This window comes from Thecamonas trahens (assembly GCF_000142905.1).
Source record: "Thecamonas trahens ATCC 50062 unplaced genomic scaffold supercont1.53, whole genome shotgun sequence".
In the NCBI taxonomy this organism is placed as follows: Eukaryota; order Apusomonadida; family Apusomonadidae; genus Thecamonas; species Thecamonas trahens.
Window position 1 is genome coordinate 211,667 of NW_013657627.1, and position 11,759 is coordinate 223,425.

Below are 11,759 nucleotides of genomic sequence, written 5' to 3' on the forward strand. Positions count from 1 at the left end.
GAAGGGGATTAATCGTTGGTGAAGGGGGCTAATCGTTGGTGAAGGGGATTAATCGTTGGTGAAGGGGATTAATCGTTGGTGAAGGGGATTAATCGTTGGGATTAACCCCCCCTCCCCCCCTTCCCCCCACGCCAACTCCCCACACCCATTAACCAATTACCAATGACATTGGTATGTCCCCCCCTTCCCCCCCACCCCCCCCACCCCCCACCCCCACACCCACAGACACAGACCACTACCATTCACCCCCATCCCCACACACCACTCTACCCATACCCACCACCACCACCACCACCACCACCACCACCTCCACAGCCACCACAGCCACCACTCCCTCCCCACGTACCCCCACCTCCCACCACCACAGACGCTTCATCCCCCACCACCACCACCACCACCACCACCACCACCACCCACCCATACCCATACCCATACCCATACCCATACCCATACCCCACTGAACCCACCACACCCACCACACCCTCCCTATCCCTCCCCATCCTCCTCATCTTGCTGCTGTCTGTCTGTCTGTCTGTCTGTCTGTCTGTCTTTGTTCGCCATCGCCGCCGTCTCTGTCGTCATCCGCTCTTCCTCTTGTTCTCTGCTCACTGCTCACTGCTCACTGCTTGCTGACGTCAACAAGTCTGACAACTCGCACCTGTTCTCTCTCTCTCTCTTCCGCTCTCCCGCTCTCCCGCTCTCCCGCTTTCTCGCTCCGTCATTGACAACTCGATGGAGTCGACATCGTCATCGTCATCATCATCATCATCATCATCAGCGTCGTCATCTTCATCGGCAACTTCAACACCTTCGATGTCTCGACCATCTGTTGTTGTTCCTGATCGTAGGTCAACAACCGGCTCGCCATTGGTTGGTCAGGGCTCCGGTCTCGGTCTTGCTTCGGGTTCAGCGCTAGGTCTTGGCCCCGGGGCGGCTGGCGCTGGATCGGCGGCTGGCATGGGCACGGCTGCTGGGGGCAGTGCAGGGCACTTCTCGACTGCAGGGAACATGTACGGCTCAGAGATCCAGACACCGAGGATAGGCGAGCGCCTGCCTAGGCACACACCAGTCTCGGTCGATCCGCTCGGCGAGCCCATCGACATGATCACAGAGCCCGGCGCGGCGGCGGCGTCGACCGCGTTCACCTTTGTCCAGTCGGACGATGGCCCGCTGCTGGCATCGTCGCTCTCGTTGGCCGACATGCTCTCCGAGGACTACGGCGTGAGCGGGTGGCCCAAGCCTGATCCGGCCATGGACGTGTCCGACAACCTCGACCTCGGCATGGTCCTCCCCTCCTCCCCTGCAGGCTCGTTCCTGGGCATCGACTACTCGCCGAGCCGCCTTGCGCGGACAACTGCCACGTCGCACCTCGACCTGCAGCTGGCGGACATTTTGCCGCCGCTGGACTTTTCCGGCGCCCTCGCCCCTCAGGCCCACCACGACTCGACTCTCTACTCGCGGGCACAGTACAACGACGACGTGTTTGCCGCCCGTGCGCCGTTCCCGGCCTCGCTCGCCCGCTCGGCACAACCGGCTTTTGCGCGCGCAATCGACGCAGACACCCCCGGCTTCGGCGCCGCCGCTCCGGGTACCACCGGCCAGCCCTACCCCGAGGCCAAGGACACCATCTCACCCGCCCGCCTCGCCGCCGAGCTCGGCGCCATGGACATCTCCACCGAGACGCCCTCCAACGCCGGATGGACCATCCCACTCTTCCTCCCGCTCGGTAACGACCCGGCGAGCGGACCGCTCGACGGCGGACCGCTCTCGCTCCCGCCGCGTGTCGCCTCGCCGCTCTCCTCGCTCGCCACAGCCGCCACCCTCTCGCCTCGACCGCCGTCATCGGCCGCGCCGCACGAGCACGTCGCGGACTCCCCGCTCCCGCCTCTCGGCCCGCCGTCGGGCGGAAGCTCCGGCTCGCGGCCGCTCCCGCGTGAGACCCGCCGCGGCAACCAGTCGTACCTTGTCACCCAGTACGGCGAGTTCCCCATCGACGACGACATCCTCATCTGGGAGCGCGAGATCGGCCTCATCTCTGTCTACGCCAACGGCACTGTCCGCCACATCTCTGACGAGGAGCGCGCAAGCAGGCCCGAGCTCAAGTACGTCCGCTGCCACTACTGCGTCAACGGGTCGAACCCCAAGCAGAAGCGCTCCAAGTGGATCACCAAGTGCCGCCACGTCGGCTGCCGCGTCTTCTACTGCCAGACCCACTACCCCATGTTCTCGCGCGTCCGTGTCGTCAAGCCCGCAGGCCGCAAGCCGACCTCGGCTTACGAGGGCTTCCTCGCCCTCAAGAACTTTGAGCACACCCCCTTTGTTTGCCTCTACGACTTTGGCGAGTGCTGCTGCTCAGAGTCCAACTCAAAGTGCTCAGACGTCACATCCAAGCAGTGCAAGACCTTTGGCCAGGCCTCGCACCGCTGCGAGAAGCAGCGCAACCTTGTATGGAACATGACCGTCCGCAAGCGGAACAAGTCCAAGAAGGCTACGTCCAAGGCCGCAAAGTCTGGCGGCAGCAGTGCCGCCGCATCGGCCTCCTCCTCCTCGGCCTCGTACCGCAAGCGCGGCACTGAGCCGCCGTCCGAGGACGGCCGTAAGGCCAAGAAGCAGCGCAACCTGTGATAACCGAACCTAGTCCTAAACGTGTCTGCACCCCCCCATCGCTGCCGTCGCCATCGTCGAGCGCATGCACCTGTTCGCCGCGTCCGACAATCCGCTCGCCGAGCACGTCCTTCAGCTCGGGCAGGATCCGCGTCGGCTCGTACGGCACCGGCGCTGGCGTCGGCACCGGCGCTGGCGTCGGCACTGGCGCTGCCTTGATCGCCTTCGCCTGGCTGCTAGAAGCGTCACCCTTCCGCCGCCGCGCAAACGCCACAGGCAGCGGGCCGTCCGATAGCGCGTCAAGGAGAGAGAGCCCACGACTCATCCGCGGCAACGAGACCGGCGCGAGCGGAGGCTCCGGCCCGGTGTACGCTTCGAGCGTTGGAATCGGCTCGGTCTTGACCCGATGCTGCATCGAGAGGAGATCAGCCGCCAGCGACGTCGCCTTCCCCGCCAGCCCCTCGCCGTCGATTTCGCCGTACGTTTCGGCATCGCCTTGCTCGCCGCTCCCCTCGCTCGCATCGTGGACGGTGCCCGTCTCGGGCGCGTGGACGCCCAGCGCCCGCGCGAGCTCGATCCGGGCGCTCGCCAACTCTACCGCCTGCATCGCCGCGACTCCGGACTCCACCGCCGCAAACTGGGCCTCACACTCGGCAAGCGTGCTCGGCGTCACTGTGCCGACGTCACCACCCAGCGCCTCACCGTGGCTCGCCGCGTCACCTGCAGCCCGCGCCACGTGCTCCAGCGTCGCCCGCAGCGTCGCCATCGCGCGCACATACCGCTCCGCCGGCGAGCGATGAACAATCTGCGGCGGACGGAGGGCATTTGCCGCCGCTGATGCCGCTGCTGCAGCCGCCGCCTCAGACTCACGCTCTACCGCCAGCTCGAGCTCCAGCCGGGCGGCGGCCATGGCCTTTGCGGCGGCAGTTGCTCGCACCGCCTCCTCGGCCACACCGGCAACAACCACGGCCTTTGCGGCAGCACTACTCCGCCGCTGGAGGAGCTCAGCAGCAGCAACAAGGCGAGCGAGCTTGAACTTGAGCGCCAGCAAGCTCGTCGGTTCGGCCAGCTCGACCGGCGGCGGTGGGATGACCAGCTTTGCATGGGTGGCGAGCCAGGGCGCGAGGAGAGCGTCCCAGGCGGCGGCGGCAGCGGTTAGACCGGTAGCCAGAGCGGCACGGAGCGGAACAAGCGCTCGCCGTCGTCGCTTACCGTCCTGTGCTTCCATTCGGGAGACCGGCGGCATGCCTTCCGACGGCAGTCGGTAGCCGCGGGCAAGTAGCTCGCGCTCCTTGATGGCTCGCAAGCCTCTCCTCGCCGCCGCCACTATCCGCCCATGCTCACCCAGCAGCACTCTCAGTGAGCACCCGAGCATTGTATGCGCACACATGCTGCTCTGCCTCGAGAGCGCATCCACCAGCATCCGTCCAAATACCATTGTCACGACGGCGATCGTCGTCGCCACCGTCGCCGAGAGCGAGAGTCCACACCCACGGAGTCCGGCTGCCAAAGCCACACCAACCGCTACCATCAATGTGGCCACAGCTTGAGGAGTGGCGGACGGTTCCGATGGAATCTGCCTCGGCGTGGGCAGCACTTTGTCCGATCTGCTGCCGAAAGTCTCGTCAATGACAGCTCGGACACCTTGGACAGCACCATCGAGGACGTTGTCTGAGGGCGGACCAGCGACATCGAGCTCCACGCAGCTCTCGCCAGCAGCATCGCCGACGAGTGCATGAAGAAGGATCCGTTCGCGACTCGGTGCACGATGCTGGCCATCATCGATGCCGAGCGAAGCCAGGTACGCGCCTAGCGGAGTTGCAGGCTGATCGGCACGGGCCGTGGATCTGCCCAAACCACCATCGTTGTCCTCTCCGTCGGCCTCGTTGCTGATCGTTTGACTGCTCGACTCCTTGGCATTGTTCTTGCCACGACACGCGACTGCATCGGCGCGCGCAACGTGTGCAACCGGATCGATACGCGCCAGGCCGCCCGGATCGACAGCGAGGATCTCGTCGGCAAGCGACATGTGGACAAGTGGAGAGGAGTGTGTGATGTGGTGTGGTGAAGCGCAGTGCGGTGGAGCGAGCAAGAGCTACACAGGAGCACCAAGCCGGGCACAATACGTGGTTTGTGTATGAGGTGAGAGCGGAGGCTACGGCTACAGATGCTGCGCAAGGTACTTGTCGCAGAGGTTGGCGATCTTGGGCTCAGCGGCGACGGCGTACTGGCGGAGGCGGCGGACCTCGTCGACGTCGTGGTGCTTGACGGCGAGGAGGTAGGCGGCCTTGTACTTGCCACACTCGATGTAGCCCGAGACAGCGGTGGCAACACCGATGGCCTGTTTGACGTACTTTTCGGCGACCTTGACCTTGCCCTGGCTTGCAAAGGTCTGAATGACGGCGAGAAGGACGGCGTTCCACTCGGCGTCAGGCACAGTGCCCTTGATATTGCGGAGGAGCTTGTCGACCGACTTGACTGCGTTACCTGAGCCCGAGGCGGCCATCCGGGCTGCCGAGTACGAGAGGATGCGGACGGAGGGGAGGGAGAACTCGGCCATGATGCGCGAGGCAAGCGAGAAGGCGTCGCGAACGAGGAGCTCTTCCGCAAGCTGGCACCGCTCCTTGGTCCGCCCGAACAGGTTGTACGGCGCGGCCTCATTGGTCTCGGCGTAGTGGGCAAGGATCTCGAGCTGCAGCCGACCGCGGCGGACGTTCTGGGTCATGGTTGCCTTGTCCATGATCTGGTCGGTCGGATCGTGCGTGTCGACTGGCCGGGAAATGCTGAAGCCAAGCTCGCCACCAGCGGCGACAGCAGAGGCCATCTTGGCCTGGCGCTGGGCTGCACGGAGCGCGTCGCGCTGGGCGAGTGCGGCCTCAAAGTGACCGACAGCTCGCTCCATGTGGCCGTACTGTGCGCGGGCCGACGGGGCGTGGAGAAATAGATGAATGCATGAGAGCGCGGCGCGAACGTGGTCGCCCATAAAGACCTGCAGCTCGTAGAGCGCAACGGGCTTGGCGTGCTTGGAGAGGTACGCGCAAGACGCGACAAGGAGCTCGGTGAACTCGTTGAGCGACGGGTCGATGTCGCGCATGATGGTCTGCATCTCGTCGAGCCGGCCAAACTCGACAACGTGTTCGACGACGTGCTTGACAAAGGCAAGCGGCGGGACGTCGGCTGAGGCGACAACAACGTTGAGCGCGTCGCGAAGAAGACCGTGCCGCATAAGAAACTCGATTTCCGCCACCGGCGTCCCATACTTGCCGAGGTAGAAGCGAGCCTCTGCGAGGCGGACGCTGTTGAGGTTCGAGTAGGCCGAGACCGGCGCGTTGAGCTCTGCCGACTGGGCAAAGAACTGCCCCATGGCGCCCGGGCGCGGCTCGCCGACAAATGTGTACATGGCGACTTCGAGGAACTCGAGCGAGAGCGGGGCCGGCCGCTCGAGCGTCGCCAGCACCTCGGTCAGGGTCCGTGACGCCTCGCCTGCACCAGAGGCCTGTCGCTTTGATGGCGACGTGCCACCCGGCCTCGCCAAGCAGAATCGCAGCTTGCGCCGGGCCTCTTCGTAGTTGCCGAGCCGGATGAGGTTGAGGCCCCATCTCGCCCAGGTGGTCGACGGGTCGAGCCCGGTCTTGGTTGCCACATCGATGGCAAGCTGCATGCGGTCCTCGCGGACGAGCGCGTCGACGACAAGCCGGACCGAGGTCGGATTGCCAAAATCGCGAAGCGAAGCCCGCGTGGTGCATCCGGCGGCGAACATCTGCTTCATCAGCTCGACGTACGAGAGATACGAGTCGCACATCGAGACACCCTCGGGGTCAAAGGCGGTGCTGCCGGCTTCGAGCGCGTCAGCGTAGAGGCGGGTGAAGAGCGACTTGGCAAACATGAGTAGCCGTTGGACGAGGTCGATAACGTTTGCAGGCATCGACGCGGCCTGGACCCTAGTGAGGACAGCCGGGCCGCCGTCGGCGTCGGCATCGGGGGTAGCGATGGGCACAGCCTCGACCCGTCTGAGCTGCTCTGAGAGGCCCTCGCAGACACCGACCACTGCGTGGGCAGCGTCGGCGACGTCTGGACAGAGCGAGAACAGCGCTTTGCCAAGCTGCAGGTTCGGCGCCGACGCGTAGTAGTGGCCGCCGCGGACCTCGTCGTCGGCCGCTGGGTTGCCGCGGAGCGCCCAGCGCTTGCGGACGCGCGCGGCGGCGGCGGCATCATCGGTTGGCAGCGCAAGCGCCTTGAGCGCGTACGTCATGATGAGGCCCTGCTGAGAGCCGAGTTCGGCACCAAGGGCGGAGAAGACAGCTGAGAGAGAGGCAACTTCCTCGTTCATCAACAGCGTCTCGACGATGAGCGCCGGGGAGTCCTCAAGCGATGCAAACCGGCGCTGCTGGGTCTCCGACATGAGCGAGAGGACGCGGATGCCGAGCTTGCGCTGCTCGAGCCTTGCACGCTCCTTGGGCGTAACACCAAGCTCTGGAGGAGTCTGAAGCAGAAAGTCAACTAGATACAGCCGATGCTTGGCGAGGAGGCCTGCGACCGAGTCGATGAGGAAGCGGGCAGCTGAGACGCCCGAGTCGTGCATGGCGTTGAGCTGGTGCATGGCGGCGGAGAACTTGCCTTCACCAAGAAGGGCGGCGATGGAGTCGCGCTCGATCGACGCCATCATGTTGAGGGCGCCGTAGCGGGAAGCGACTTGACGGGCAAGCTCAAACTCACCCGACTCGAGACTGACGAGCTCCTCGACCACCGCCTGTGGTGACGACTCCATGCGCGAGGCGAGGGCAAGCCACTTGACACGGAGAGAGTTTCGCGGGAGCGCGACGCCTGCACGCATGACGGCCTGCACCAGCTTGAGCTCGTCGTACTTGGACTGGAGCGCGGCGGCCGCGTCAGCCGCCATGCACTCGGGCGCACTCTGACCCCAGGCCACGAGCTTGCGGAGGAGGTCGACGCCCGTGTCGATGTCCCACTGCTTGATGTGCTCGAGGACCACCACCGCGGCGGCGGCCTTGTCGCGGAGCTGCAGGACGGCGGCGGCGACAGCGGGCATGTCAGCCGAGTACTTGATAAAGGCGCGGAGAACGGTGTCGGGCGCACCGCCCGGCAAAGTGGCGTTAGCCAGCGCGAGTGCGTCGTCGTAGGCGCCCTCAACCAAGAGCTGATCGACAAGCCGAGAGTAGAGAGCGGGCTCGTCGCCGCATCCATCAACAGAGACCTGGGTGCGGATGCGGGCGACGTCCGCGGCCGAGATGCGTCGGTGGTCAGAGCCTGTGGCGAGGCGGGACTTTTGCAGGCCAGGTGGGACCCGAAGCTCGCCGTCGGCGTCGCGGGTTGCAACCAGCGCTCGAAACATGAACCGGCCAGTGGTGGACCTTGTGGCGGCGAGCTCCAGCTCCAGCTCATCGTCGCCGCCACCCAGGGTCGAGTTGAGCGGATCAAAGTCATCCATGACGTCGGCGTCGAGCCCACCCGCCCGCCGCGGCGAGACCGAGACCGAGACCGAGCCTGAGGTCTCTGAGACCGAGCTGACTTCCGAGTGAGTGGCGCGCGTCGACGCAAAGAGTGTAGCCGCGTCGAGGCCGGCCGGGAGCGAGTTCGCCCCCGCCGGCGAGACTGGCGAGGCCGGCGAGCCGGCAGCGTAGGTCATTGACGCCGCGACACCCGCGGCAACACCGGCGACGTCCTTGGACGACTTGCGGCGGCGCTTCCACCAGGTCCGCCCGCGCTTGAGAGCAACCGGCTGCGGCTGTGGCTGGGGCGGCTTGGTGGGGACGGCGGCGGGCGAGCCCCAGTTCGACGAATCGTCTCCCATGTCGGACTCGGGCTCGGGTTCGGGTTCCGGCTCCGGCTCCGAGTCAAAGTCGGGCTCGGGCTCCGATTCGACTTCGAGCTCGTCGTCTGCGCCTGGCCAGAGGATCTGGCCGTACTGGGCGTGTAAATCGATCGGGGTTTCGAGGAAGACGCCTGCAAAGACAGCGAGCGAGCGGGCACGGGCAAGGACCCAGCGCTTGAGCACGGAGTCGGGTAGGGCGTCGATGGCTGCGGCAAGTTCAGACGGCTCGAGATGACCGCTGGTGTCGAGGGCGAGAGGGAGGAGGTGCGCGGCGGCGAGCGCGGCCAGTGGCGAGGCGATGGTGCTTAGCCATGTCATGAGGGATGGAGTGAGGCTGAGCTCGTCTGGCAGCCCACGACAACCGAGTGAGGCCGCGGTGGCACCGGACGGGAGGCCGAGACTCTGTTCGAGAGCGGCAAGAGCGGCGACGGCAACCGGGATGTTGAGCTGGTCAGCGAGGACTTTGGCTGCGTCTTGATTGACGGCGTCTGGGTCCAGGGCAGCGGCAACGGCGACAAGAGGCGGTGTGGCGAGGTGCTCGCCGCGGGCGATGAGGCTGGCGAGGTCGCGCTGGTTCGCGGCAGCGAGGGCTGAGGCCTGGGCAGGCGAGGCGGCGGCAAGGCGCGTGCCGTCGAGCTCGACGAGAATGGCACGGGTGCGGTCTGATGCAGCGAGGGCGTCGGCGGCGCTGGCAGCATCAGGCGCATGCCAGGGCGCGTCGAGACTGTCGGGCGCAAGACCGGCAGCAAGGACGACGTCGAGGACTGCGGCCGAGGCCGAGAATGAGGTACGGGTGTGCGCCAAGGTGGCGCGAGCGAGGGCCGGTTCACTGGCGGCGACGGCAAGGTCGAGAGCGGCCGACAGATCGTCAAGCGCAAGCCAGGTCGAGGCATCGACATGACTGCCAGCGGCGAGCGAGGATGCGGCCGAGTCTATGAGCTCGGCGCGCGTGACGAGGGCGGCGAGGTCGTCGCCGAGATCGAAAGAGGCGATGACGTCGCGGGCCTTGTCGTAGGCACCGAGGCGGATGCACATGGAGACGAGGTCGCGCGGAGGAGCGAGGACGCGCGCAACAAGCTCGGCGTCGTCGCCAGCCGGCGCGGCAATGGCGAGGCGCTGGGTGAGCGAGGCGAGCTGGCCGATCAGCCAGCGGGTGCGGGCAACGAGGGCCGGCGGGCCGGCGGTGGTGCGCAGGTTGGCGGCGAGGCGGGCAAGGACGGGCGGGAGGTGTGCAACGAGGGCGTCGAGGAGTTCGCGCGAGGCGATGGCGGTGCGACCGTCGAAAGCGGGAGCGAGAGCGAGAGCCGGGGCAAAGACGAGGAGGTAAAGCGCTTCACAAACCGAAAGAAGCAAGGGATGGGCGGGAGCGAGAGCGTCAAGGTGGTTGCTCAGCGCGGCTGTTGCGACAGACGAGTCTGATGTCGAAGAAGAGAGGATGGAGAGGCCGTGAAAGAGTGCGTAAAAGGCATGGGCCCACGTGCCGTCAGCGACACAGGAGGCGGATGCCGGGAGCACGGCCGGACCCGGGGCAGCGTCGAGAAGGTCAACGACCAGCTTTTCGGCGGCCGGCAAGTCGAGGGCCGCGGCGAGGGCGTAGAGCGGCGAGTGATGGGCGAGGAGGTCTAGGAGGTCGAGCGATGGAGCTGAGGGAAGGGCGTCGACGATGCGGAGGCGGAAGACGAGTGAGGCGACAGCGCCGGCGAGCGAGGGGGCAGGCAGCGGAAGCGGGGCAGCAGAGAGGTCGGTGTCGAGGACATGAGCGAGGGCTGCGAGGAGCGCGGAGCGGGCAGCCGGCGCTTGGACGACGTCCCATCCGAGGACGAGGAAGAGCGAGGCGAGGCAGGGGAAGAGCGAGGCGAGGCGGGCGAGGAGCGGCCAATTGGCGGTGCCTGCGGCGGCGAGGGCGAGGTCGAGGACGACGTCGAGGACGTGGCGCTCGCTGACGGTGACGTGCTCGTAGAGCGCGAGCCAGACGGCCGGCTGGTGCGGAGCGGCCGGGGCATCAAGCACGGCGTGGAGGGCGGGGGCGGTGCGGGAGTCGAGTGAGGTCTTGGCCTCAAAAGCGGCGAGGAGGTCGGGGGCGTCGAGGGCGAGGAGGGCCATCTGGACGGCGGCAAGAGCCGAAGGCGGGCCGTCGAGGGCGAGTGCGACGAGGGCATTGACGAGGACGGCGGACGTAGCCGGCGCGACGAGGTCCCAGGCGACGTGGCGGAGCCGGTGGAGAGAGTCGAGGGTGAGGCCGTCGAGGGCAGCCGTGGCGTAGACGTCCTGCAGAGCGGCAGAGGCGGCAGTGGCGGCGTGAACGAGGTCCGGGCCGAGATCAGAGCCTGCGGCGACGGACCAAGCCGGCGACTTGAAGACGTGGCGGTAGAGAGCAGCAGCGCGTGCCGGCGAGGCGGCCCAAAAGGCAGCGAGCTCAAGGCGGCCGTGGCGCGAGTCGAGGGCCGAGGTAAAGGCGGTGAGAGCGCCCAGGAGCTCGTGGGTGGCTTGCTCGTCGAGTGGGGCGCCTTGCTGCGGAGCGGAGCGAGCAGCAAGGCGATGTGTGGGCGGAAGTAGGAGGGAGTAGATGGATCGCCAATACGGCGAGGCCGGCGGAGGCTCCGGGCCATCATCGTGGTCTTGCCACAGCAGCAGATCGAGGACGAGTTCGTTTGCGCGGCGATGAAGGTGATCATGGTTTGTGTCTGGAAAGAGGTGGTGAAGGAGAGCCAGAGCAAAGGCCGAGAGATGTGCTGGAGAGGGAGCCGAGGGCGAAGACGACCATGCGACCGGGACGGAGAAGACAAGCGATTCTAGCAGGGCGTGTGCCTCTGGCGAGTTGTCGAGGTGTGGGCGAGCGGCATGGAGTTGACCTGCGGCGAGGTGGTTGACTGCGAGCTGGAGTGCGGTCGCACGTGGGTGTCCGTACCCATCCATACCCCCCTTGGGTGTGTGGGGAATGTGTTTGTGTGTGTGTGTGTGTGGGGGGGGGGGGGGGGATGGAGGTGGTGGTGGGGTGGTGAGGTGGTGCGTGACTTGTGTCTTCCGAGTTTGCCTTTGCCTTTGCCTTTGACTCGCCTAGACTTCCATCAGATCGGGTTGAGGAGGGGGTGATGGTGATGGTGATGGTGATGGTGATGGTGATGGTGATGGTGATGGTGATGGTGATGGTGATGGTGATGGTGATGATGATGATGATGATGATGAATCGTCAGGGGAGAATTGGTGGTTAATCGTGTCTGGGGAATGGTGGTTCGTATGGTCGTATGGTGGTGCTGGTGTCAAATAGTGGTCATTCGGGTGGGGTTGGGGGGGGGGGGGGGGGTTATGTGGCGGAAGGGCG

At 66.0% G+C, this 11,759-nt stretch overlaps 4 protein-coding genes across 4 annotated transcripts in view; 2 read left to right on the plus strand and 2 right to left on the minus strand.

The window, feature by feature from the left end:
• Positions 1-162: 162 nt before the first annotated feature.
• On the plus strand, positions 163-2,625 carry AMSG_09732 (uncharacterized protein; the record flags this gene model as incomplete). The annotated part of the gene is made up of 2 exons (XM_013898622.1): positions 163-171; positions 880-2,625. The coding sequence occupies 2 exons, from the start codon at positions 163-165 to the stop codon at positions 2,623-2,625; spliced, it is 1,755 nt and encodes a 584-aa protein (XP_013754076.1).
• On the minus strand, positions 2,525-4,633 carry AMSG_09733 (uncharacterized protein; the record flags this gene model as incomplete). Its single annotated transcript, XM_013898623.1, has 2 exons — positions 2,525-2,778; positions 2,810-4,633. The coding sequence occupies 2 exons, from the start codon at positions 4,631-4,633 to the stop codon at positions 2,737-2,739; spliced, it is 1,866 nt and encodes a 621-aa protein (XP_013754077.1). The 3' UTR covers positions 2,525-2,736.
• A 111-nt stretch (positions 4,634-4,744) lies between these two features.
• AMSG_09734 (uncharacterized protein) lies at positions 4,745-11,046 on the minus strand (the record flags this gene model as incomplete). Its single annotated transcript, XM_013898624.1, has 2 exons — positions 4,745-10,944; positions 11,019-11,046. The coding sequence occupies 2 exons, from the start codon at positions 11,044-11,046 to the stop codon at positions 4,766-4,768; spliced, it is 6,207 nt and encodes a 2,068-aa protein (XP_013754078.1). The 3' UTR covers positions 4,745-4,765.
• Positions 11,047-11,278: 232 nt separating this feature from the next.
• Positions 11,279-11,759, plus strand: part of AMSG_09735 (uncharacterized protein) — a gene marked incomplete at both ends in the record, with an annotated part of 2,325 nt that continues 1,844 nt past the window's right edge. The window contains one exon of the mRNA XM_013898625.1: positions 11,279-11,341. Coding sequence (XP_013754079.1) covers positions 11,279-11,341 — 63 coding nt within the window. The remainder of the gene's footprint in view (positions 11,342-11,759) is intronic.